General features: G+C 41.0%; 2 protein-coding genes, 1 long non-coding RNA gene and 1 pseudogene across 7 annotated transcripts in view; 1 reads left to right on the forward strand and 3 right to left on the reverse strand.

The window, feature by feature from the left end:
- The window catches only part of bahcc1b (BAH domain and coiled-coil containing 1b), a 61,302-nt gene extending 38,769 nt beyond the window's left edge, over nucleotides 1-22,533 (forward strand). For 2 of the 5 annotated variants that reach the window (XM_088323369.1, XM_088323370.1), the window contains exons 12-27: nucleotides 4,141-4,307; nucleotides 6,374-6,510; nucleotides 6,616-6,723; nucleotides 8,795-8,852; nucleotides 9,053-9,305; nucleotides 11,697-11,807; nucleotides 11,918-12,063; nucleotides 15,501-15,654; nucleotides 15,725-15,842; nucleotides 16,686-16,761; nucleotides 16,834-16,942; nucleotides 17,003-17,116; nucleotides 17,181-17,318; nucleotides 18,224-19,449; nucleotides 20,137-20,373; nucleotides 21,066-22,533. In XM_088323369.1, the coding sequence (XP_088179495.1) occupies nucleotides 4,141-4,307; nucleotides 6,374-6,510; nucleotides 6,616-6,723; nucleotides 8,795-8,852; nucleotides 9,053-9,305; nucleotides 11,697-11,807; nucleotides 11,918-12,063; nucleotides 15,501-15,654; nucleotides 15,725-15,842; nucleotides 16,686-16,761; nucleotides 16,834-16,942; nucleotides 17,003-17,116; nucleotides 17,181-17,318; nucleotides 18,224-19,449; nucleotides 20,137-20,373; nucleotides 21,066-21,278 (3,365 nt within the window). In that variant the 3' untranslated portion in view covers nucleotides 21,279-22,533. The remainder of the gene's footprint in view (nucleotides 1-4,140; nucleotides 4,308-6,373; nucleotides 6,511-6,615; nucleotides 6,724-8,794; nucleotides 8,853-9,052; nucleotides 9,306-11,696; nucleotides 11,808-11,917; nucleotides 12,064-15,500; nucleotides 15,655-15,724; nucleotides 15,843-16,685; nucleotides 16,762-16,833; nucleotides 16,943-17,002; nucleotides 17,117-17,180; nucleotides 17,319-18,223; nucleotides 19,450-20,136; nucleotides 20,374-21,065) is intronic. The other 3 variants (XM_088323372.1, XM_088323373.1, XM_088323371.1) reach the window with 2 other exon arrangements.
- LOC148347205 (uncharacterized) lies at nucleotides 4,150-12,021 on the reverse strand. The gene is made up of 6 exons (XR_015847943.1): nucleotides 11,911-12,021; nucleotides 11,667-11,790; nucleotides 9,048-9,260; nucleotides 6,542-6,743; nucleotides 6,308-6,456; nucleotides 4,150-4,364 (listed from the first exon to the last, which is right to left on the reverse strand). It is a non-coding gene; the product is annotated as an uncharacterized LOC148347205 (long non-coding RNA).
- Nucleotides 13,196-13,341, reverse strand: LOC148347206 (5.8S ribosomal RNA; annotated as a pseudogene).
- The window catches only part of LOC148347207 (uncharacterized), a 42,306-nt gene continuing 37,128 nt past the window's right edge, over nucleotides 22,036-27,213 (reverse strand). Inside the window, exon 5 of the mRNA XM_088324246.1 lies at nucleotides 22,036-22,126. Within this exon, the coding sequence (XP_088180372.1) occupies nucleotides 22,036-22,126 (91 nt within the window). The remainder of the gene's footprint in view (nucleotides 22,127-27,213) is intronic.

Consider the following 27,213-nt stretch of genomic DNA (forward strand, 5'->3'; position numbering starts at 1 on the left):
CAATCACATGACCATGTAAGTTCGCTATATTCCAGTTAGTTTTGTCCCAGTGAAAGCAGTAATGACGCACATTTTAGTTTGCAGTTTAAAACACCTAGTGCCTATATTTGAACACAATAGGAAGAATCTATTTAATTTAGATTGTATGATTTCGTTTTGTTTTAAGTTTTGTCAAAGCTAAAGCTTTACTCGAAAGTCGGCGCTAGCTAAATGTTGTATAATTGGACATTCCCAAATGATAGTAGGCAGTTCGATTTGATCTTTTTATGCGTATATTACAGCACAATTATAAAACAATGGTTGGCTGGATCCCTTAACCACTAGCATCGTACGGGCCCCATTTCCTGAAGTGTGTCTTGGGCAAGTACAGCCTGGTGGTGCCCATCCCTCTCCAGGCCAACATATATCTATTTTTCCACCCGGTATCAAACCGGGGACCTTTTAATAATAATTGGCATTGGCTCAGGAGGTGAATCGCTCGTTTTTGGATCAAGAGGTCGCAGTTTCGATTCCCAGCTCTTCAGTGTTATATGTCGAAGTGTCCTTGGGCAAGACACTGAATCCCGAATGCCCCCGATAGCAGGTAGTTGCCTTGCATGGCTGACTTTGCTATCGGTTAGTTAGTGTGTAAAAGGGAAAAGTGTTAAGCACATTGTAAAGTCCTTTAAGAGGTCTTTATTGACCTGAAAAGCGCTTAATAAATGCAGACCATTTACATTTACCACACAATCAACAGAAATTATTTCATTCAGATGGTATAAATCAGTTTATTAAACCGGGCCGTCGGAACGTTGATAAACAAAGTCGCGTCGTCACGATTTCACTAGTCACTGAAATACGTCATGCCATATAACATTGGAAATCTTAAAACTCTTGAGAAACAAGAAATGATGACAATTTCAAAACATACTAATAACATAAATATCATGATCAGTCTGAAACAAGATAGCTTAAAACTATGAAAACGGGATGGCTCACCAAAAGGTTCTGGGAACTTTTTCTTATGACACTATTCCACACAAATATGGTGTGGTTAGATTTCACTAAGTCCTCGATTATGCCGGGGGGGGAAAAATCCCCTGAAAGCATTTCTGCATTGTTTGTTGCGATCTGTCTGTTTGGCGCCATTCTTTTCAAATGTATCAAAATTATTTTCAATACTTCCGTTAGCCTCTGACCTTGTGATTGACAACACTCTTGGCCAATTGCATACTTTTTTCACGGTCCTTAGCTTGTGACAACCTATGGGGGCCTGCATTGAGAGAAAAAAAAAGAAGAAAAGAAACATCATGACTAATTCGGCTTCAAAAATATTTAGCCAACATGGACCGATTCAAATGTAAATTGACCCCATGGTTAGCCAATGGAATTCCCAACTTAAACATGTACACATATATGGTGTGTATTTAAATTAGAGCCGAAAGTAAACATGCGTAAAGCCAATCATGATACATTTTTACGCACCATTATTACGTGTAAGTGTGCACAATCTGATTCATTTCTGGAAAGATAAGTCAAACATTTCCAACTCTTTCAAAATGTCTAAAAAATAGTCTGAGTAAAATACACGAATGCAAAGTTTTGAAGGCTGTGAACTGGTCGTCTCCAAAACGCTTAGACCTACCATTAGATAAATACAAAAATACATTTTTTAGTTCTCAGATTGTGATCATATTTGACAAGGTACTAAGTAAGGCTTCAAGCTTTTGCCTCACCTGTTTTCCAGCTAAGATGCCCATTCTACACTCATTTTCAGGCATTTGCTTGCAAAAAAAATTCATGCGAGAATAAAAACCTACTATTTCTGTGTGTTCCAACTCAGATTACTCATTGTAGGGATTTTTTCAGTTTTTGACTAAGCCTTAAGTCTTACCTTTAAAAAGAGACTAAAATCGTCCACATTCTCCAAACAGTTCAAGAACAGCATTCAATTTACTTTGGCTACGTCTTGGACTGGGATTATAGTCGAGTTATTGTAGTATAGTTGAAATCTTCTTCGGCTACATCACCAAGTGACACAATGCTGCCTTCAGTGGCCAAAGCACAAAATGTTATTTCTCAATGAAAGCTGCTTTAAATCTTTAGTTCAATTTGACAGAACTAATTCTTTAGCACAATATTTACGTGTCACGTTTTACTTTGACTTGAAACATACTCGGGTAAGATTTGTAACTACACACATCCGTCCCCTAGGCTGTGGCAACTCGCTTTGCTAATTAGACCCTTTTCCTTTTAAACGATTCTCCGATTTTCCCCTCAGAGAGAGAAAAAAGAAGTGTTTTCATTTATGCCGGCGAGCATAAGCAGATAAGTAATCCCCAATGATAAGTAATCCCCCGCTCTCTTTCGTCAGACTTTGTTGCCTTGCCGCTTTTTTCATTCTTTTTTGATAAATAAATCAACCGTTGTAATCTCATATGTAAATCCGTGCCCCGACGGGATTAGGATTTGTAAGAAAAAAGTCATCTACTGCCGTTGACGTCTATAGCCGTCAGTGACAGGGAATGATTTACTGCCAAAAGCAGGTATAGCCGTCAATGGCAGTGAATTTGAGAATATCACGGACGGGGATTTTTTGGGATGTTTTTGTTGTTGTGAAACTTCCAAAATGAAAGTAAATGCATAAAAAATATTATATTATTAATATTATATTATAATAGTATTTATAATATATTATTTAATAAAAAATATAAAAGTAAGTTGCGCTCCACCTCACAATTGTGTAATTAAAAAAACTTTTATATCTTTATTTATGAAGTCTCAAATTTGTTCTCTGATCCGAGTATACACACACACACACACACACACACACACACATAGACACACACAGGTGCCTTCAAGGGGGGGAGGCGGGGGAGTGTATTTTTTTTTTTTCCAAACTCTCCAGACTCAATTGCAATTGCACCTCCACTACGCAAGGGAGCATTGGAATTCTCATTGGCAGTGTTTTGTTTACATTTAACCTCCACGCTATGCATATAGCAGAGTATAAGTATTGAGTAAGAAGTGTAGCTATGAAGTGGAGCAGACCCTCAAATCACCCCATGAAAGAATAACTAACCCGGATGAGGAGACGGACTTCTTCGGGGCGCGCGAAAGCATTCCTTCTTTTGAGGAGGGGCGTGAAAACAATTGAGAAGCACTGGTTAAACCAGAATGCATTATGCAAGTCAGTGTTTCTGGCACCAAGAGTAAAAATGCGCAGTGATAATAAATTAGGCGCTAATGCCTTTTCGTACCTTATCTGTGCCACTAGTGTTCTTGTAAGTATGTTGGCACCTTCACCTCCACGACCCGTGCTCGAATTCTGTTGCATACAATGGAATGCGATTTGGGCCAGCAATGATTATCGATTCATTATTTCCCAATTCTGAAAATATACTGTAAAACCTTGAGTAGTAACGAACACCTATACTGTACGCATTTCAAATCTTATCCACCGTATTCAGCGGAAAAGACAATATATATTATATATTTTTCAATATTTAAAAAAAAACGCTCAAATAAATATGTGTACATTATGTTAAAAAATATATAAAATATATAAAAAATAACATATTAAAAAATGATATTTTTATATTAGAGCGTTAGTACGTAGCTGGTTTAGAGGACGTCGGCAGGAGGGGCAGAGACGCCGTTCTCCTCTGGCGAAATTGGCTTGTGTCCATGCCCATAATGAGGAGATGTGGGAGAATAAATAGATAGCTCAATAAACACTTTACCTCTTATTGCTTCCCCTCCTTCGCCTGCACCCCCCCTCTCTCTACCTCCCCCGCCTCTCGTTGCACTCCACATGCACGAGAGTGTGCGTTTTTGTTGCGCGTGTTTAAAAATCTCATGAATATTCCCTTTTATCCGCTAGCGCCGCCACAATGACGCCGCTAATGACATTGACAGATGTAGTGATTGCTCTACACCCCCTTCGTCCCCCCTTCCGACACAAGCGTGTTGTTTGCGTGCGCGATTAGGCGGCAACGGCCGTATACATCAAATAAACTACACGGCTAATATCGTAAACATGGCCGCAAGCTCCACAAGGCTAGCAAAATAAATCAGACGCGGCGCGCAACACGTTGGCCGCCTGACCCCGCCTCTGTCTGACCCCGCCTCCTCTGACTCCACCCAATCATCTCTCCGTAGGTGAACGTGTGCTGACCTTTGACCTGCGTAGCCTAGCCACCTTGGCGGCCGCCCGGGCTTTGGAGATGGGCAACGTGACACCAGGAGGCAGAGCCCAGCAGCGCTGTCCAATGAGGGAGAAGCTGAATTTGCGAAGGAAGTGCAACTGGACGCCTCGTCATGAGCCTGTGAGATTTTGGGCCGGCAACTTCCTCGTTTTAGGGGTCCCGGTATTCATCTCTGACCTGTAAAAATGTCAAAATTCAAATGACCCTATTTTTAATTTGTCATATACTACAAAATATAATAGAAAATAACATCAGTACCTCAAATGCATCATTTTACCTGCATAGCATTAGCAGCTAAAAATATAAAACAATTTGCATTGCAAAAATACTATAAAAGGCAAATAATTTGGCTCATTTTTGAGTGTAGTTATGAGGAAAAAATACAATATTCTTATAATTCTCATAAATAATCTGCAATATTAGATAACTACATTTTAGCTCATTTCACGGTTCACAGATCCCTTAACCAGGAGGGTAGTGCCTGGTGGAAACCATCACGCTACAGGCCGTTTTTTGTTTTCTCCCCACATGAAAGATAGCCTCCTGATCTGGCAAAGATACAACACCTTCATCATCATCTGGTCACCGTTGTAATCTTTGAATGAACTAAACAATTTGGCATATTATTTTTGTAATATTTTTTGTGAAACAGAATATTCCTAAAATGATAAAAATGGTCTGCCATATTAGATAACTATGATTACTTTACATTTTTGATCCTTTTTTACTTATTTTATTTATTTTCAAAAATATTTTAAGGAAAAAAATATATTTTCTGAAAGAGTTTAACCTTCCGCCATATTATTTTTTCTTATTTTCACAAAAGAAAAAAAACTGAGAAACCAATGATCTGCTTTGAAATAATAATGATCAAAATATCATAAGGCTATTATTATTAGGAATAATAATAATTATAAGATATTTTGCTTATTTAAATGTTAATTTTTCTTATTATAGAAAGACGTTAAACCAGTCATTTAAATGAGGAAAATTATGTTTTATGGCAAATATTATTTTTCCAATTTTAAGAGTTGTTTTTTTAAACAAAGAAAAAATAATAAAAACGGGCAAAATTGTTGTATTGCCAATCTGTTTTAATTATACAGGAAAATGACCTAAATTGTTGTGAAATACTGAAATATAATTCATCAAATGGGAAAATGATCTGCTAGAAGAAAGTAAGCATAAAAAGCATCATAAAGCTGTCAATATTATAAAAATAATAACTAAAATTATTTTGCTTATTAAGCCAAGTCATATTAATTTGTATAGCCCTATATCACAAAAAAGTCTGAAAGGGCTGTACAGAGCACAACAACAGAAACCAAATAACTACTAAAATATAACATCAGCTATATAAAATATTTTTGTGGGAACTGGAATATTTAATGTGGCAGAAAACGCTGTGATGAATGGATCCTAAGGAAAATTGTGGACTGACTCCAGACCTGAGGAAGCAGAGGCCGAGTCTGAAGCATGTCTGTTTGTGATTGAAATATATCATAAAAAAAAAGCTAAAGCGGAAGTGATGAGCTCTTACCATAACATTAGTTAATCAGGCTCTAAAACAAGAGCGCCCACACTTTTCAATTTGCGATCTTTGTTGAAATTCCGTTGCACTTTTTGTTTTAAGTTAATTCAAGGAATGTTGGTTGTATTGTATTCATTTAGGCTATAAAGTTTCTGAGAGCTATTTAAGTTTTTAATGTTAATATTACTTACTGTCAGTAAAAGATTAGCCATGTTAGTTGTGTTGAAATTACAATGTATTTACTGTAAAAGGTTTCAGAAAGCTATTTAAGTTTTATTTGAATTTATAACAAATACAACTTTTTGCATTATTAAACATGTATTGCACCATGTTTTAAGCTTTTACAGCAAATGCATATGGGCTCCAAATATCGGTTATTTAAATGATAGAAAAATAGGTTAAAAATACAAATAAGAAATATTTTTCAACTTATTTTGTAAAAATTAAAAAAAAAAACATTTAAATGAGCAAAATAATGTTTTGTGGCAAATTATTTTCTCTTATTTTTAGAATTGTTATCATTTACAGGAAAAGAGCTTAAGTATTGTAAAATACCAAAAATAATATAAAAAAGGAGAAAATGATCTACCTATGCAGCCTATCTAACTTGTTCAGCTTTAAAATCCCGCATTGTGTTTGTGTGCATGCGACTCAGGTGTGTCCGGCAAAGGGCTCCATGGAGACCATGGGGGGAGAGGAGTTGGCCATGCGTGTCCGTCTGGCTGAGCTACAGCGCCGCTACAAAGAGAAACAGCGAGAATTGGCCAAGCTTCAGAGGAAGCACGACTACCAGTGAGCTCGCTTGCCCCCTCCCCGCTCATACCTGAACACGATTGACCTGCAGCCAGTACGTGCTCCCTCTGCAGTCGTCCCCTTCTCATCTTCTTTTTTTTGTAGCAGGAAAGACGAGCCGTCTCGCAGTCCAGCCCGCCGGGGACCAGGTCGGCCCCGCAAACGCAAATTGGCCCCCGGCGCCTTCCCTTCAGACTCCTCAAAAAGACTCAGGTGAGGCTCCCCCGGGCTCCCTGCACAATCAGCTTGATTGGTGAACGTCGGGGCTTGATTTTTGTTTGTGTTTTTTGGGTGAAAGGCGTGCTTGATTTCTCAAGAATGAATTTATTTCAAAGATTAGGCGCTACGCCCTGGTTTGTTGCGTTGGAGCCAAAGCACTTCTTTTAAGTCATGTACAAATGCTAATCAACAGCAATGAAACCAAAAGGCAACAATAGATGTATATATATTTAAATGTTGCTAGCTTTGAGTATATTTTGTTCTTGTTTTTAGATATTGAACTTGTATTGGAAAATAAAGAAGTGCTAAATTGAAGTTCATCGCCTTGGGGCCAAAGCACTTTTTTCATGTAATGATGCAAATTGAGAAGAATGCAACGAAATATATATCTATTCTTACCATTTACTCATTTCTATTATATTTGGTTTTTGTCTAGAGATGTTGGAACTTGTTTCTTGAAAAAAGTTGAGTTAAAAATACAAAAAGGCGCTAAGTTGAGCACTTCTTTTATGCCATGTAGAGAGATGCTAATCAACAACAATGCACTTAAAAAGGGGACTAATGCACCCAAAAGTAATCATTTTTTTCTAAAATGTTTGCTCATTTTGATTAGATTTTGCTTTTGTTTTGAGATATTTTATCTTGGGTTTTGAAACAAAGAAAGAAAATAAGTTATAAGGTGTACAAAAAAAATAATAATAATGAGAAGAAAATTTTGTCATATGTTAATTTTGCTTACAATTCTTTGCTCAGAAATATATTTATTTAAAAATCTGCAGTTACGGAACGTGTAGAAGAGGAATGTCAGTTTGGCTCTGGGGCCAGATCCCGAAATCGTGTTCGAAAGTGGATCAGTAAAAGATCAGTAAAAGAACGTCAACTTGAAATTTTTGTGTTTTTTTTTGCACTATAATGCTTCATCATTCAGCCTAAATTAATAACCTACCCTACATATTATAATCAAGGATGACAAGTTATCATTACTTCACAAAAAATGAGGAGAAAAGATTTTCATGTGCATTGGGGCAGCATGCCGGCTGGGTGGTTAGCGTGCAGCCCTACGGTGCAGAGGTTGAGGGTTCAAGTCCAGCTACCACATCCTTCCAGTATGGCGTTTGCATGGGTTTCCTCCTGGTACTCCGGTTTCTTCCCACATTCCAAAAACATGCATGTCAGGTTAATTGGCCGGTCCAAATTGTCCGTAGGTGTGAATGAGTGAGTGAATTGTCTGTCTCTGTGTGCCCTGGCAACCAGTGTCCCGAAGATGGCTGGGATGGGCTCCAGCGCCCCCGTGACCCTACTGAGGATAAACGGTGCAGATAATGGATGGATAATGGATGGATGTTTGGCATTGAATATGTTAACTGGTTTATTTTAACAGTTGAATAATTCTAGTTTTACACCTGAACCAACTAAACATGCTTTTCAAACCCAAAACTACCTTCTAGTTGCCAAAATCAGCGTTAGGTGTGCTTTAATTTAAAAAAAATCATAACTTTTGACTAAAATGACCTAAAGACTTGCTTACTTTTTTTGACATACTCAGAAATTTATGGCCGTATGTTTGACATGGCTGGTTTACAATGTAAAAAATTCCCACCGTGGGAATATAAGATTCTTGTGCCTCAGCTGCTCAAGCCGTGTGTGTGTGGTGTGTGTGTGTGTGTGGCGAGGGAAGGACAAGTCGAGGGGGGGGGTTTACAATGGGGGGGGAGCTACGTCGGTGTAGTGTTCAATAGATGTTAGTGTTTATTGATCGAACCCCGGAGCTCCGGTCAACGGACAGACTCCCTGGAGACTGCTTCATCTCAGAAACCCCCCTCCACCCCCCTAGCGCCATCATAATCTTCATCATCATCATCATCATCATAACCCCCTTCCTGGGATGATTCATTCCAATATTTCGCCTCATCCAAGTTACCAGACATAGTTGGTCGGCGCAAAACGCAAATTGGATAACGTAACATTGTCAGGGATGGGGGGGAGGTTGTGAGCACCTATGCAACTTTTTTTTCTCTCAATTCAAGATTAGCCCTTTTATACCCCCTCTGATGTGTTTTTCCAGGGTTAATTCACAGGACGAAGAACGAGTCCAGAAGAAACACAATTTCGGCGCAGCACAGGTCAGTCCTGGAAGCGTATTTTCAGCGACAAATGTAATCCACTAATTTCAGTTATCTAATAAGTACATGTAAATTATGTATGTACATATATAAACGCACACACACAGTACAGTGAGGTTAAAAAAAATGATGTTTTTTTTAGTTTTCATACCATAATAATACATAATAGTGACAAAACTTCCAAACTCTTCTCACCACAGTTGAAAGGAAGCTGTAAACACAGAGGTCGGCCGAGCGCTCTGAGCAGACGAGTGAGTCACCAGATGCCAAAAGTCTTGGCCCAGCGTGGTCCAGAAGATGGGCCCAAAGATTGGGAGAGCGGGCAGACTCTCAAAAAGAAGAGGGGCCGGAAACCCATATCGCTGATGAGCACAGACCAGAACTGGGCACCCACTTCCAACCGGGTCTCTGACAAGCAGGGAGACAGGAGTGACAGCGAGATGTCAGTTCACGGTTAGTGGCTGAAGTGTGACAAAAATAGACACATTTTGTAGATCAATTGATTTGTTGAATGAATTGATTGCTTTAAAGACAGCTACATTTGTTTGCTGACCACAATTTGAATTGCATTGATGTGAGTAAAATAGAGACTGTAGCCATTGTATTAGATCTGATGATTTATAAATTGCTTTATAATTAGCTAAAAACGCTTTGGCAACCAAATTTTAGCCCAATCAGTAATGTTTGAATGCGTCTAAACAGTGTCCAGTTTAAAATAAATAAGTTGTTTTATCGAAGGTCAATAGCTGAAAATCCATTGCTGACCAGATTTTACATGTCTTATTTGTGACTAAAATGCAACTAAAACTGACGTTTTGAAATAACAATTTTTTTGTTAGCTTGAATGTTTATGATAAAAAATGCAACATTGTTCATGCAACTAAAATGCGACCAAAACTGACACTTTTGAAATATTTTTTGTAGACCTTTAGATTTAATGTAAATAATTAATAGATGAAAACAGGCCTATGATAACTACCTCCTCCCAGGCCCTCCAAGTGCATGTTTTGTCTTTCCCCACCCAGAGTGGATATTGGCTTAAATAAAACTACAACAGAAGCTGTGATGTAGCTAAATTTCCTCTCTTTAACGAGAGTTGATTGTCTGCTTCCCTAAAAAAATAACACAAAACAAACAAGTTTTTTGTAGTATCTAGTTATATAAAACAAGTTTATCTAGATTAGAGAAGAATTCGGAATCTGATTTGGATCGCGCCTGTCGCACCCACGAGCGAGACGTCTCCCGTCATTAGTGGCCCCTTCGGTCCCACTTCTCGACTTGTCTGTCACGCCATTAAAACCGTTAACGACTTGGTAACCCGATCCTGCGCTGGTCGTGTTTGGAATTTTGCATGTTGTGGTTGCACCGCCGCCACTTAGGACAAGTTTCCCGAACGGATTATTTTATTTTTTACCTTGATTTTTAATTCACAAAAACTTAGGGACAGAAAGTTTTTCCCTCTGGCCTTTGTATGCTGTTGAGAGCAAGCTTAGATGACGGCCAAAATGACAAGCGCGTTGACGCGTTGAGCCACCTCGCCGCTTCCTGACACACAGCTGCCAATAAGCATCAAACGCCGGAGGTTGCATTCATACGCCCTTAAAGTTGTGGCCTCTCAGCATACTGACTAATATGTGATACAGTGGTACCTCTTTACAAGAGCACCCTTACACGCGAGAATTTCAATACACGAGTTTTGACATAAGTCTTTCTAGCATAACTAAGACGAATTCAGTTCACGAGCAGTTCCAGACGGTACCACTAGAGACTGCTCTCCGCTATTAGCTTGGTTCAGTTCGTGCATGCGCCTCCCACAAACAGGCACCTGATTCCACACCCTTGGTTGTACCCGTAGGGTAACTGTATTCCGCTGAAAGTTTGTTTTGTAGCATCACATTTTATAGCATCTACTTTTTAGACTTTTTGTGACCTGAGCCATAAGTTCTGGAAAGGGAAACGGTAATGTGCCTGAGAAGAAAATGAAAATGATGACGAATGAAACAAGGCGAGAAATAATAGAAAAACACGAGCACCGTGTGAGTGATCAAGCAAAGGAGTACAATCGTGAAGCAGCGAGTGCTGATCACAAAGCCGCTGCAATAATTTCGGAGTGATGTTTGATTCCTGTGGCAAAAAAACAGCAGACAAAAGGACGAACCAGAGAAGCTGGGATCTAAAAAATAAATTAGAGAGGTGCTAGCTAATCAAAAGAAGTGGCACCTTTCGTTGAAAAAAAAAAAGAGAAAAATTGGCAACTGGTCATGGGACAGCTCTTTTTACTGACACTTGCCTTTCGTTACCATTTTGAAGTGGAGAAAGAGACAAATCTCCTTGGATAGTTATTTTTTAAAAACAACTGTAGAATGTAATAGCATTGAAAGTCCAGCTAAAATGGCAAAGAAAATTGATGGATGAAAACTGAAACAGGCAATAAAAAATTGGGCTGAAAAAATGTGTTCATTTAAAGTTACAGTTACTTTAATTTAAAGTGTACATTAAGTGCTGACATATCATCAGAAGTCATGCACTGTCACACTTCCCGCACCCACACTTTATATTACTATTTTTTTGTTTAGGGCTCACTTTGGACCTTTTGGAAGGTCAGGAATTGTCCAGTTAATTTGTAATTATTTCATACCGGTGAATATTTGCTCGTTACACAAGGAATTTGATGTACGAGCACGATCCTGGAACAAATTAGGCTCCCATGTAGAGGTACCACCGTGTTTTTCAAGAGTATTGAAAGTCGGCAGTCGATACGTTAAGGTCAAGCTGGTCCCCGGGCATCGATAATGCCGATGATCGGAAACTTACGATTGATGGATTGATGTGGCGCTTTCGCAGAGGACGAGTGCAGCTGCGACAGTGACGAGGGCGCCGACGACTTCAGGAAAGAAGCTCTCAACACTGTTGGCGCCTTCTCCAGGCTCCAGAATAACTGCACCAAAAAAACAGGTGAGGTATTTGATGGCTTTTATGTTCTTTTTTGTACTCGGTTGAGGGTGGTTGCGTTAACTAAGTTGAGTTGAAATGTTGTTGACGTATGAAAAAATCCTACCAATCAGCAGACATCCTGGACCAGATGAAAGTGCACAGGAAGACTCTACGGCCAGTTTTGAGAAGAGCTTCTCTTCCGAACTGGTCGGGCTGCAGCCTAGGAGAAGAGAGAATGAATTCCAAAGAAACATTTCGGAAGGAGATAACGAGAAAGGTGAAATCCGTTTAATGAGTTCTCCAATCTTGAAATATTAATGCTCATGTTAAATTGCCACTAATGGACAATCCGGAATTGTGATGACATTAATTTGTCTTTGGTTTTGATGAAATACTCATGTTGGGTCCGTTTAGATCACAAATTGGCTTATTGATTAATATTAAACGGTAAAAATGTATCTTTATACTATACATGCCATTTTAAATATAAAATTTAAAAAATCTACTAAATATTTTAAAATAGTTAAACGTTATTATAAAAATATATTATTTTGAATTACACCCGATTTCTTAAAACAACAATTTTACAAAACATTTTTTAATATTGTGGAAATGTGTATTGGTATAAACAGAGCAAAACATTAATACATTTGCCAATTAACATCTAGTCACATTTCAAAACATTGATTATTTTCTTTATTGATTATAAGCTAAATATATATATATATATATATATATATATATATATATATATATATATATATCCATCCATCCATTATCTGCACCGCTTATCCTCAGTAGGGTCGCGGGGGTGCCAGAGCCCATCCCAGCTATCTTTGGGCAGTGGGCAGGGGACACCCTGAACTGGTTGCCAGCCAGGCGCAGGGCACACAGAGACAGAAAACTCATTTGTTCATTCACACCTAGGGACAATTTGGACCGGCCAATTGGGAATGTGGGAGGAAACCGAAGTGCCTGGAGGAGAACATGCAAACTTCACCTTATATATATATATATATATATATATATATGTACAGTGGGACCTCGGTTATCGCGGTTAATGGGGACCAAAACCACCCGCGATAAGTGAAAATCCGCGAAGTAGCGGCGCACCTTAATTATTATTTTTTAGACCCGGTTAATGGGGCACAAAACCCCCCGCAAAAAGTGAAAATCTGCGAATTAGCGACGGCCCTTCAGAAAAACAAAACAAAACAAAAAAAAACCTTTTTTTTTTTTTCAAATTATATTTTTTTAGACCCGGCTAATGGGAACCAAAACCACCCGCTAAGAGTGAAAATCTGCAAAGTAGCGACACCCCTTCAAAATAAATAAATAAATTAATTAATTAATTAAAATCTCATCTCATTATCTGCACCGCTTATCCTTATTAGGGTCGCAGGGGGGCTGGAGCCCATCCCAGCCATCTCCGGGTAGTGGGCAGGTGATACCCTGAACTGGTTGCCAGCCAATCGCAGCTGCAAATCACATTAGTTCTCGCAGCTAGCTGCGTTCTTCATCGACGCACGAGCCGAGTGATCCACCGCTAAGAGTCGTACAGCTGGGCGATTTTACGTCCGCCCGGGACGATCGGAGACAAATTCACGACGGGTTTTTTACTTGCGTCGCACCGCGGGTGCCGTTCGGTCGCTCTTGCGAGCGAGCCCCTTACTCGCGGCGCGGGTACTTTCGGGCACGATACGCACGACACTGACACAGTTACGGGGGTCCCGCATACGTCCGCCACCTTTCGCCCGCCGCGCGCGGACAGCCGGCTGTCGTCGCGCTGCGCTACTGGGGTCGTCAGACGAGTGGGCTCCCCCCAGTTACGGGGGTAGCCCGATCAAGCCCGCCGCCTTTTCTTGCGTCGCGCCGTGTGACGCCGCGTACGCCGAACTCGCTCCGTCGCGCGGCCCGGGAGAGACCCCCCAACCCGTCCCGTCCCATCCAGACGGCCGCCTTATCCCGCATCCGCTGACGTTCCGCCGAAAAAACCCGCAAAAAGTGAAAATCTGCGAAGTAGCGACGCCCCTTAAAAAAAAATAAAAATTACTTCTTTTTTTTTAACCATTACAGACCGCAAAGCTCTGAAGCCGCGAACGTCGATCCGCGAAGTAGCGAGGTCCCACTGTATATGCACACACACACACTGGAGCCATATCCCCCGAGTGGGTGGCTAGAGTCAAGAACACATTCACATTTTTTACTCTTGCTGGGAGATGGATACTGAAGATGGGATTCCCAGCCCCCTCGCTCATCCCAACTGATGTGTTGCAACATCTCATTGGGAGTCATTAGGTGATCAAACCCCCCAATTCCAACCCCTAATGCAGAGCGCCAAGCAGGGAGGCAATGGGTACCAATGTTGTAAGGCCTAGGTATGACCCGGCCGAGGCTCGAACCAGTAACCTCCCAGTCTAGGAGCGGGTGGCCTAACCCTATGATTTTTAAGATTGTTAAATTTTTTATTTTCTTTATGTATTTATTTACATGTTCTATACATTTTCTGTCTCTAAAATGTATATATATATATATATATATATATATATATATATATATATATATATATATATATATATATATATATATATATATATACACATTTGTATACCCAACCCGTCCCGTCCCATCCAGACAAATACATACATGATATTTTAGCTCTGTAAATAATGATTAAATACATTTTAAAATAAATTTATATAATTTTTCTTTTACATCCCAATACAATTTTTTTCCATTATTATTAGCCTTTATGTAAACGAGAGTGGCCACAAGAGAATTAAAGCCGATCCAGAGGACACACCCTGACTTCCAGTTCTTCCCCCACATCTTTTTGAGCCAACATAACGTTTGACAAAACCCCATCCATCATTTTTTGGGCATGACCTGAAACACGCCCATGTAACAAACACGCACCTTATCAGCGCCAAGAGTGGGCGGAGCTCTCCCATTCTGTCACTCAAAAAGAAATATACCCTCTTAATGTGGAAAAACTCTACACAAACACCCCCCCTCTGTACTTTTAGCACAGCGTGAAAAGAAACGCCAGCAGAAACCTGTTGGACCAGGTGACTTTTGGTCATCACTCATCAACGATACGAGCCCAAACCTGTCTGGGTGCAAGGTGTGGGTTACTCCGAGCGAGAACGATACATTTATGTGATGACGACGGTGATTTATAACCTGGGAAATACGTTAAAAAGGTTGTGAGGATGGGGCACTCTGAAGCTGACGTTGCGGGAGGATTTTGCTTTTGCATTACAATTACCGCATTTTCAGAAATATAAGGCGCACCTTCAAAAAGAGTAATTTGTGAAGTATTTCCGTATATGTGGCACACTGGACTATAAGACACATGAAATTAAAATGACTATAAGAGCTAGGGTTGCACAAAAAAACTTTAAAAAAATATTTTTTTGCTGAATATTGATTTGATTTTGGGCATTTTAAGGTGTGCCTTATAAGCAGAAAATATGTTACACGTCGCGTTTCTCTTGCGAATATCCAAGCGAATCCTCAGTGCACTCACCATCTTTCCACCAAGCAGTCATAAGCGTTATACAGCCAACTTGGGACTAATCTTAGTGGATGCTTTGAAGTGCTTTGGAGCCATCGTTGCCATGACATCATTTTCTACTTTACTACCCGCAATCAAAACGTACAACGAGGAATCGGTGAAATCCATTCAAGTAACGGATGGTTGTTGCAACTCAGGATTTTCAGGGTCACGCCGTCAGCCGGCTTCTGCAGAGCTTCGCCACCGCTGATGGCTTCCACCTGGACGAAGAGACTAGCTTCTCAGAGGAAGAGGACGACGAGGAAGAGACGACAAGGCACCTTCTTCCCAAAATGCCGTGCAAGATTCCCGGTATTGTTTATTCCAAGGATGGTTGTACGAGAACCTCACAACCTCTAACTTCACCTTTTGCCCTCCTCAGCCCTTCCCAACTGCGTACTGAGTAAAGAGATGCTTGTGGACGGCCTGAAGATTTTGATATCCAAGGAGGACGAGTTGCTGTATGCCGCCCTGGTCCAAACTCTGGAGCTTCCTGATATGTAAGTAGTGAAATTAAAATGCTCTTCTTTTAATGCATCAGACTCTTTGGAGTCCTAAAGAGTAATTGTTGTAATACTACTATGTGTCACTTCCTTTCCTTAGTCGTGAATTTTTTTTTCATTATTGTAGTCGTTTTTAACTTCATTTATTTAGCCCTAATTATGTAGGTTCCGTTTTGTTTTATTATCTAATCAGAAATGGACTTGGGCACCATCATTTAAGTAATTGGTAGAACCTGTTTGGACAAAGGCTCGATGTGTAGTTGATTTCCACTGCACTTCCATAGAGGGACATTGAGTATTATTTAGCACCTTCTCGTGGTAAGAAGAAACTTAGGTTATTAGAAAAAACAATATTGATTTGAATAATAAGCCAAAATACATGAACTATCATATAAATGTGTTTTTTTTAAACTTGTAGGTTGCCAAATTTGTATTTATTTTACATTACATGTGGCTCACCTAGAGGGACCTGACATGATTACCCGCCATCTTGCTGCGATGGGTACTCCACCAAAAAATACTTTGAGTCTCCGTAGTTTGTATTGTTCCTTGTGCTTTGTCTCACTCGTTTTGGTCACACTACTTAATACAGCCAGTTTTGTCTTTGCACTCGAGAACAGTAAGCAGCCATACTCTGTGAGTCGTTAGTGCACAGAATATTCAGTAAAATAAATAAAACTTTGAAGGATCTGCTCATCTCTCCAGCCTTAATATTGATTCCATTGTCGCTACCTGGAATCAAAAAAACATGCAAAATAAGAAAGACGATTTACGACAATAGACTGAGATATTTCCTGAGATGGTGCGTCCCTCATTTATAGACCTATTTTTGTCCCTTAGATTTAGCGTGGTTATCGAAGGGGAGCGCGGGAATCGCCCCCGGATCTACTCACTAGAGCAAATCCTGCAGGAAGCTGTGAGTTTCAATCAAACGATGTTTGTAAAAATGTGATTTCGGTAATTTTGACTGTATTTTGTTTTTGAGAAGGTTCTTGACGTGCGGCCGCAGTCTGAAGCCATTCTAACAGCGGGGACGCGAGTTTGCGCCTACTGGAGCGAGCGCTCCCGTTGCCTTTACCCAGGTTACGTCCACCGAGGTGAGTGCCACATAAATGCCCTCAGATGGAAACAGAACACTTACATGGTCTCGCCTACAGGGGGCGCAGGCGATGAGAAGGAAGGCAGCGTGATGGTGGAGTTTGATGATGGTGACCGAGGATGGATCACGCTGGCCAACATCCGACTCCTGCCTGCTGGATACCAAATCTGCTGTGAGTGGAGTTGTGTTGGGTTGTATAAAACAAAACCTGGAGCTCAACTGGACTTCTTTTTCAGGTGCGGAACCGTCACCGGCGCTTCTGGTCACGCCCGGCCGGGGATATCGCCGGAGCTCTACACAGGAGAAGAAAGACACGCTCATGGAGAGGTTAGCCAATGAGGAACAAGCAGGGAAGATTCAAGAGAAGAGGCCAGGTAAGGAGACTTCACATATGCTAATTAGCTAATGCCTTCTGAACTCCAGGTACACCAGGTGAAAACATCAAAGTAAAGAAAGTGTATAAGATCTTGTGTAATAAAAATGTATATGATTAAATATGCGTACATGTTAAGGAAAAATGACATTTTATTTACTCTGTGACATGACTTGAGCTTGTTGAGTGGAGTAGCAGATGGATGCCGGGGAAAGGAGACAGGGTGGCAGATTGAACATGAAACTGATTCAAAACTTCCACTACTTGCAAGTTATGTCATGACCTTATTTTAATTAATAGTACTGATTGTCGACTGGTTACTCGTATATCCCTTAGCGAGGGTAGTGATTGGTATTTCTTAATTATAGCGAGCTTTGTTTCCACTTTTATCAATTTTTGCTTCTTCCTTTAGCATCACTGCACGTGTCAGCAAGAATACAGTAACAAACATACAATATTGTATCATAGAATTGCACATGAGATTTTAAACTAAATGAAGAAAGAGCAATAGCATATCAGCATTGTCATGATGCTGTGGCGCAAACCAATAGTAGACCAGCATTTTTTATGTTGTTCATCAATAGCAGCATTTTTTTCTGGATACACTAAACATTTTGTTGTTATTGTTGTATAGGGGAAACATGTCTTCAAAAGGAAGTGAAGACATCGTAAGGCGAAGTCATCGTAACGTGGGGGTCTACTGTATTCTACAAATCAATAGAAATTTTGAGCTAGCAAAATCGTTTCTCTATAAACTCAGGTAGCAGCAAGTGTCGAAAACTACCTGGCTCAGTGAAGATAATGGAATTAGATGTCTGTGGCGCTCTTACTTCCGCTATTAATCTCGGTCCATTCCCAAGGAATGTCACGTCATATTGATCCGTCTCCTCTCTGCTGTCATCACAGTTGGCAGGCCCAAGAAAATCCACTCAGTTCCTAAGACTGCCTGCGTGGCACCATCAGAGTCTCAGCCCAAAGGCAACATATCCTTGGCAAGCTGGTCGGCGCCCAGGAAGAGACCCCCGGTGGACTTCTTCCTCTTCAACGGAACTTCCCGAAAAACCCACAGGAGGTTTCGAGAAGGAGACTTGTTTCACCGCCCCACCTCCCTTTCCATCACGTCCTCAACCCCCCTCAAAGGAATCTTCGGCTCCCCCTTTGCAGTGGACTCTTTTAGCAGCATCGCCAACGGTTACTCGGCCTTTGGGAGCTCTGGATCGACGCGGCACTCCGTCACGGGGTCATCTTCAGTTGTTGCCACGACAACAGGAAGCAGAAAACCAGCTTGCGACAGGAAAGAGTTTCTGGTGAAGCTCGATCACGAAGGGGTGACCTCGCCCAAAACTAAGAACAGTAAGGTCCTACTTCGTTTTGAAAACGGAAGCAAAGGAGGTAGAACTTTGTCGTCGGCGGGTGCTCCACTTCGATACGTTCACCCTGCCATGTTGGTGAAGGACGACAAAAAGGTGAGAAGGGATCCGGAGAAACCCGCAGCTCGACCAGACTCTGTTCTAAAAGACGACACTCCTCTTCAGAAAGATCGTTCGAAGATCTGTCCAATCGGGGATTACTCTTTGGACTACCACAGCGACGGCCCGAGTTCCTACTCAGAACTGGATGAGGATGACGAAGACGGCGGTCGAGATGCCGCAGCACCAAAAGGAGGCCGCTTTCTCTCTCGTCTCTCAGAGTGCTTCACTTCGTCCTCATCGTCGTCCTCCGGGTCCATATCGTCCTCCTCGCTGAGTTCCTCAGACAACGAATCCTCGTACACGTCCGACGAAGACTCGTCCTCCGTTCTTCTTCGTCGCGCTCTGCTCCAACAGGATAAACAGAGACAGAACCTAAACTCAGAGTCCAACAACTCCACCACCCGCTCAAAGGTCAGGACGGAGGACAAGACAGAGTACAACTCCAAAGGCGCTGCGGTGACAAGTTCAAGCCAGAACCAGTTAAAGAGGAAGGAAGGGGTTTCTAGTAGCCAGCATCAAAGTCAGAGTGGCTCGAAACTTTCCTCCAAGAATCACACGCCAGTCAAAAGGCAGAGGATGTCCTCACCCGAGCCTCATGCTAGCGTAGTGCTGCCACTACCCGGACGCCAGCTGTGGAAATGGTCAGGCAACCCAACACAGGTGAGAGAAACTTTTCTATTACAGTAGAGCCCAGAGAAATGACATGAATCTATTCTGATGTGGGGGTTGTTAGATACAATTGTTGTAAGGCAGGGGCTAGAAACTTATGCTACTTAGCTAGTGCTAGATAAAAACATTAAAATAACAAAATAATATATAGTAAGTACAACTTACGTGTAATATACCTGTTTAGGAAACATTAAATTTAATTTATCTTTGGTTTGGCGTGACCAACTGTTACAGTAGATTGACAGGTGGCTGCAGAGGGGTAGAGACATCGAAGTTGATTTTAAACCTAAGAGGATGTTTTTGCTTTAATCGCCTCCCTATTTCAAATAATAGTCCCAATCATTGATTGGTAACGTCCATATATTCCTTTAGCATCACTTCAAGCCTTGGGACCTATGGTCAATAAGTATAGTACAAGAAACTACAGCATTGTATCACTCTAATTCACAAAGTGTTTGAGATTCAAAACTAAATGAAGTGAGAGAAAAGCATTGTTATGCAAACAATTTATTGGCATTTTCAATTTTTTTAATCCACACTGCGAAGTAGAATTGTCGTAAGGTGGGGACGCTGTATCCCTACTGTGATCGGGAACTTCCTTTAATTGGCATTGGGATTATGAGGAGATCCTTTGAGGGATCTGAGCTTCGAATCTTATTCCTATTCTTGCGCCACCAGAGGAGAGGTCTGAAGGGGAAAGCCCGCAAGTTGTTCTACAAGGCGGTTGTCCGCGGCAAGGAGACGGTCCGGGTCGGAGACTGTGCAGTCTTCCTGTCGCCGGGTAGGCCTCAGCTGCCGTATGTGGGCAGAGTGGAGAGCTTGTGGGAGTCGTGGAGCTCCAGCATGGTGGTCCGGGTCAAATGGTTCTACCACCCGGAGGAAACTCGTCTGGGAAAGCGACACTGCGATGGCAAAGTAAGTGGGGAAGAAGGAGAAACCGGAGGGGAAAAGCACAACAGGCGTAACCTCTAACTTTTCCCCCCTGCCTTTTTTTCTCTCTATTTTTCCCTTTTCTTTTGTTTAATGTCTCTTTTCTGTTTTGTATTTCTTGTTTTTATCCCATTTTCTCTTCCCGTTTCCTACTTTTCAATCCTCTCCCTCCTCTTATTTATTTGAATTTATCTATGATTTTTTTACCCTTTCCTTACTTTTTTCCGTGTCTCATTTTTCTTTATTTTAATTTTTTGTCATTTTTTATCTTCATTTGTATCTTTTTGCCTGTTTTTTCTTCTCTCTTGTCCTTCTTTCTTTCTTGCTTTTATTTTTCTCCATTTTCTTGTCTTTTTTTCTTTTCTTTTTGTTGTCTCTGCTTTTTTTTCTCTTTTGTCTTCTTTTTTGGCCTTTTTTTCTCAATTTTTACTTTATTTTTGTCTCTCACTCTTATTCTTTCATTTTTGCCTTTTTTCTCTTTCATTTTTTTGTTTTGTTTTATTGTCTTTCATTCTGTTTTCCTTGTCTCTCTTTTTTTTTTCAACCCTTTTCTCTTCCATCTTTTATCTGTCCCTTTTTGTCCATCCTTTTTCTCTTTTCTTTTTATTCTTTTTTTCCCTTTTTCCTCCTTTTCTCTTCTAATTATTTCTTTTTCCCTTGTATCTCTCGCGGTATAGAATGCCCTGTACCAGTCCAGCCACGAGGATGAAAACGACGTACAGACCATCTCGCACCGCTGCCAGGTGCTCAGCCGGTCTGACTACGATCACGTGATCCGGGAGCACAAATCCGGCGCCGCCACCAACAATAATCTCTTCTACTTGGCCGGCACGTACGAGCCCACCACTGGACAACTGATCGGCGTGGACGGGGCGGCTATCGTGTCTTAGCATCCGTGTACGGAGCGACCAAAGCCGACTAATTCCTTGGTAACGGGATACATCCCAGCGGGAGAAACCCAACAGGCACTCAACGGAGTCTGGTTCCTTCTTGGAAAAGGAGCGTCTTGGGTTATCCGATGGAGTATCTTGGGACAAAAGAAAAGGAACCGCAGGCATGAGCATGTGGAACTTTGAGAAGATCAAATTCTGCTTTTCTACTGTGAGATCCGAAACAGGACCAAAAAACTCTGGAGTCGTTTTGGCGAGAGCCGATTGGTTCCGAGCAAAGACGACCCGAGTGTTTCGTAAAAACGTTTTAATTGTGTCAAGCCATACTGACTGATACCTCTGGCGAAGATGTACATATGCATATGTATAACGATATAAATATGAAAAAATCTTATGTTTCTTTGAATGCACTGAGCTTGATCGCCATGAGGTCAAAACTTACGCTTGCTACACTTCCAAGGCCCGCCTTCAGGATCGACATAAAAGAATCGTTTTTAACCCATTCACTGCCATTGACGGCAATAGCTGTCGAAGGCAGTGAGCAACGAATTGCCAAATGGTCAATGTAAATATTTATTTGCCGATTAGAAAAACAAAAAAATCTATAAATGTATACCAAAGCACCTGCGAGTTTACACTTCCATCATGACGAGATAATTTTATGAGAGTGATTTTTTTTGGGTGGGGAAAAAGTTCAATCAAATCTGAATCCGGGACCCCTGCAATCACAGCGACTTTTTTTCTTGTCTCAGCGTCGCTATGACAACCTGGGCAGCCGCTGCATTGTCTGCACGCCGCCCAGCTGATGCTCTTGAAGTCGCCACGGCAACGAGAAGGGCATCACGTGACTGTGAAGGACAATCAGCGCCAATCAATGTCGAGATGAGGAAAAAAAAAATGAAGCTTCTTGTCACTTTTTATTCCTGCTTTGCCCCAAAAATATTTTTTTGTTCTACATGGTCTTAAATTGTATGCAAGCTTGTGATGACAGTTGAGGGGGACAAAACTGCATTTTCTTTCTACGACTTTTGACAACAAACTCTTTTTGGGAGAATTTTGTAAAAATAAGAGAAACAAAAAAAGAAAAAAAGATTAACACTGGATTCATGTTTCCCCCCCTCCCCACTGGATTTTTTTTTGGTGCCTTTTCCTGGAGATATTTCTTACGCATTTCCTTATGTACAAAAAGAAAGAATATTTATCTTTAATTTTATTGCTGATTTTTGTGTTTGATTAAAAAATGAGTAAAATGTGATTCCTTTTCTTTATGTTCGTTTGACAGTGAAGGGAAATAGATGGCAGGATAAAAGCTCGCAAGAATGAAAAGGAAAATGGATTAGGGTGGGGAAGGGGTGTGTGTGTTTGAGGGAGGAACAAGCCATTTGATGGGGAAAAAGGGGGAGGGGTTATGGTTGCGAAATTATAGCTGTGCGCAGGTGGGTCAGGTTCTCACAGGAATTGAAAGGGTTCTGGGCTGCCGTAAACTGCTACGGGAGTCAAAGATCCAATGTAGCTAATCTGCCATGGACGACTATAGACGTCAAATTAAGGAAAAGGGGAGGAGTGGTGGTGAAACCAGCTGTGCACAGGTGGGGTGGGTTTTTACATAAAACAACAGTTCTGTTCACATAAAGGCTGCCACGGACGGCTAGAGACGTCAAAAAAACTGTCTAGTCAAGCTGCTACAGACGGCTAAAGAACTCAAAGAAAACAAAGAGGAGGGGGTGGTGAATTAACCAACTGTGCATAGGTGGGGCGGGTCTACACAAGAAACACGACAGTTCTGATGACTGATTAGCTGCTGTAGACTGTTATAGACTCTAAAGATCCCTTGCACCCAGCTGCCATAGACAGATATAGACGTCAAACTTCGTAGCCAGGTTGGGAGTAACTGGGTGAAGATTGAAGTCAGGACTTTGTTTTTAAAATCTTGGGGTGCGTGGGTACAACCTGCCTCTCTTCCATTGTATAAGACATCTTTGTTTACAAAATAAAGGCGCCCCTTTTGAAGTGTCCCTTTGTCCGCTGAGAGGAAGTGAAAAAATATGTAGAATTTAATTACATTTGATGATAATTACCAGGCGGTTCAGGAATGTTTGATAGATTCTTTTTTCTCTGACTTCGATGTTAACAGAATGAGTTGGAGCAAAATCTGACCATACTTGGAAGGTTTATGAGGCAACCTTCTACTGTTTTATACAAAATTCCTATAAATATTTTATAGCGCTGCAACTAAGCCACTGCACTGCATTTTCTTGCGACATTATTGCCCGGATGGGAGACTTACCTTTGACCTGAAATTGCAGCTGTCTTTTTGAAACCGGCAGTAAACATCCATTTCATAGTTTCTCCTTGAGCAAGCAGATTCCAAATAAAGAATGGAATGTTGATGGGGTTTTTTTTAAAAAATAAAACAATGCTAATGAGCCTTGGCGACAGATTAAAAAAAATCTCTCTTGCCTTTCTTTTTTGTCGGAGAACTATGTATGTTTATTTTTCTTTTTCTTTTTACTTACAATGTCTTAACAGTTTAGCTTGTTTTTACAGTGATACGAGACAACGGGGTAGCGACCCCCCCCTTCCCTCTTCTGATTGGCTCCCCAAATGGAGAGACACCTTGAAAACACAGACCTTAAGTGCAGTCTTATCAGCAGACTTGAATCAAGCTTATCTGGTCTGACATTATTTGACTATTTTACCCAGAATGCCGCAGAAGATAGGGGCACAATGGAAGGGGGTACAAAACAGTGCTACAAAAATCATACTATAGTGAGTCTGTAAAGTTTTGTAATGAGCTAAAACAAGAACGATTTAATGAATAATCACTTTTTTTTTCACTTTTAAAAATGGTCAGAAAAATCATGTGCCGTTATCTACAGTGTTGAGCTAGATCCAAAGTTGAGAAACAACTAAGTCCTAAATTTAGCGGGGAAATAAGCAATATTTAACAAAAATGTTGCAAGGCTGGTCTGTTTGGCACTGTGCAAAATGTTTTTGTCATTTCTTTTTTCTTTGCCTCTTGCCACATTTGAAATGTCCTCGGCTCTAGTATCCGTTGTAACGGTGCAAGTGCGTGTGTGTGAGAAAACCCTCGAGCGAGTTCGTGCATCGTATTCTGCGCTAGCAGATGGGATGCGTGCATAAATCATGACTTCTTGACTGTGTTAAAGTCATGTCCATGTTGTTTTACACTACCCACACTTTTATTCCTTTTTTTTTTTTAACAACGTGTTTTTGCTTCCCGGACCATTACACACCATTTTCAAGCAAGAAATGCACCAGATTTTCAAAATCTGCTTCAAGATGCTGGATTCATGTATGCCTCAAGACCACGACAACTTGCTGTGGTTGACGGAATAATGAATTCTGGTGTTTACCAGAAGATTCCAAATGTAAACGTCTGGCCTTCACTTTGAACCCTTAAAAAAAAAGAAGGTTCTGGAGTGGCCAAGTCAATGTCTGGATTTAAATCCAAATGGGGTATTGTGGTGTGACCTTAAACGGGCTGTTTATGCTAAAAAACAGTCCAATATATCAGATTTGAAATTATTTTGCAAAGAAGAGAGGGCCACCATTCCTCAAGAGCGTTGTGAAAGACTCATTATCAATTATCATGAACGTTTGATTCGTGTTATTGCTGCAACAGGTGGTCCAAGGAGGCAATTGATATTTAACATACGGCCTGATAACATTTGGTTTTATTGTGCCTTAATATAAGGAATCAACATTTCAAAATTGCATTTTGTATTTCCTTGATGACACACGACTGCGTCCCTAGGTCCGCCACAAACCACATCGTGAAGTATGCTGACGACACAACAGTGGTGGGCCTCATCAGGGACGACAACGACCTGGCCTACAGAGAGGAGGTGGAGCATTTGGTGGGCTGGTGCAGGGACAACAGCCTGGTCCTGAATGTTGAAAAAACTAAAGAGATCATTGTCGACTTTAGGAAAAACCAGCCCAACCATGCCCCACTTTGCATCAACAACAAGGCTGTGGAGGTTGTCAGCAGTATCAAGTTCCTAGGGGTGCACATTACAAACAAACTCACCTGGTCCGTGAACACTGCATCACTGGTTAAGAGGGCACAGCAGCGCCTGTACTTCCTGCGGAGGATGAGGAGAGCCCACCTGCCCCCACCCTCCCTCATCACATTCTACAGGGGCACCATAGAGAGTATCCTGACCAGCTGTATCTCTGTGTGGTGTGGAGGCTGCAGCGCTACCGACTGGGGTAGTGTGAGGAGGGTAACGAGGACAGCTGAGAAAATAATCGGGACTACACTTCCCTCCATTCAGGACATTGGCCAGAAGCGCTGCCTATCCCATGCTAAGAACATTATCGGGGACCCCTCTCACCCCCATCATGGACTGTTCACTCTGCTAGCCTCTGGGAAGAGGTACTGCAGTGTGCGGTGCAGGACCACCAGGTTCCGCAGTAGTCTAGTCCCCCTGGCCATTAGACTGTTAAATGGTCAATCTAACATATAGTTAACCTAAATCTAAAAGGCTGCTAATCTGACTTTTTGCACTACTGGCAGTTCTTTATAGCTTGCCACTCCTTGCACATTTGCTCTCTGCACTATTGTACTTACAGCGTTATTGTTACAGTGTTAATGTTACTGTTTACCTGACTTGTTAACCTGACTGCCCATTTTGCACATCCGGTTAGCTACTCCTCTTGCACTATCGGCACTATGGTAAAATACTATACGTAGCCATAATACAATACAACTTTTACTTTTATCTGTACATTCAAGAAAACTGTGCGGGTCAGATGTATCGACATTTCGTTCTGTATACACGTGTACTAGAATGACAATAAAGTAGATCTGAATCTGAATCAGGATCTGAATCTGAATTTTCTCCTTCTGATATTAAAATAGGTTTGATAATCTGAAACCCAAAGGTTGATCGATAAATTTGCAAAAACAAACCCACAGATATCAGAAAGGGGCAAATATTTTCACACGGCACTGTATACTCAGAACCACAAAGTCAAGATTAACCGGTATGGGTTGTCAGGGCCGATACTAATACCGATTATTCGTATTAAGAGGTGGCTGATAATTGATTTTTAGAGCCGATATTAATTTGTGGTAATTGATTATAAATTGGCGTAAGAAATTCTCAGTAATCCAAAAAGACACAAAGAATATTTGTTACAAACTCAAATAAAACTTCAATCGCGCTTTGAAACCTTTTACAGCAAATAAATTAGAATTCCAACACAACTAACATGACTAATAAGTATGTTATTTCTCTGAAGTCTCCCAAAGCCACACAACAAAAATGTTTAAAGTGTGTCTAACTTTGCAAATAGTTGATAGTCAGGTTTCAAATTCAATTCGAACATTTCTTTACACAGGGAAATCCAATAAAACCAGGGTCTAATTCTTATGGTTCTCAAGTTACAGTGATCAGTGAACAACTATGTATACTAAACATCTATCTATCTATCTATCTATCTATCTATCTATCTATCTATCTATCTATCTATCTATCTATCTATCTATCTATCTATCTATCTATCTATCTATCTATCTATCTATCTATCTATCTATCTATCTATCTATGTATCTATCTATCTATCTATCTATCTATCTATCTGTCTATGTACCCTGGTCATATACCTCAAAAGGGGTGACCAACAGCAAGACAAACACTTACACAAAAAACAAAGAAAAGAAAAAGGGAAAAAAACACACAAACAAAATTGACCATGGCCAACCCAAATGCTCTAACACCCAAAAAAGTTAAGCACCTCAGCACCCAAGTTGGTCATGCCTTCGTCCCTCCAGATGAAATGGGACACAAGAAAGTGGCCATGTCACTGGTGACACAACACACTCTTCTGTTCAACAGCAGGGCTCGACAGCTTTCACTGGTTTACCCCTGCCGCATCATACAGGTGGCCTGCCCATCCCTTAGAA

Source organism: Urocampus carinirostris, chromosome 19 (assembly GCF_059441175.1).
Source record: "Urocampus carinirostris isolate Australia breed hairy pipefish chromosome 19, RoL_Ucar_1.0, whole genome shotgun sequence".
NCBI classification, from domain to species: Eukaryota; Metazoa; Chordata; class Actinopteri; order Syngnathiformes; family Syngnathidae; genus Urocampus; species Urocampus carinirostris.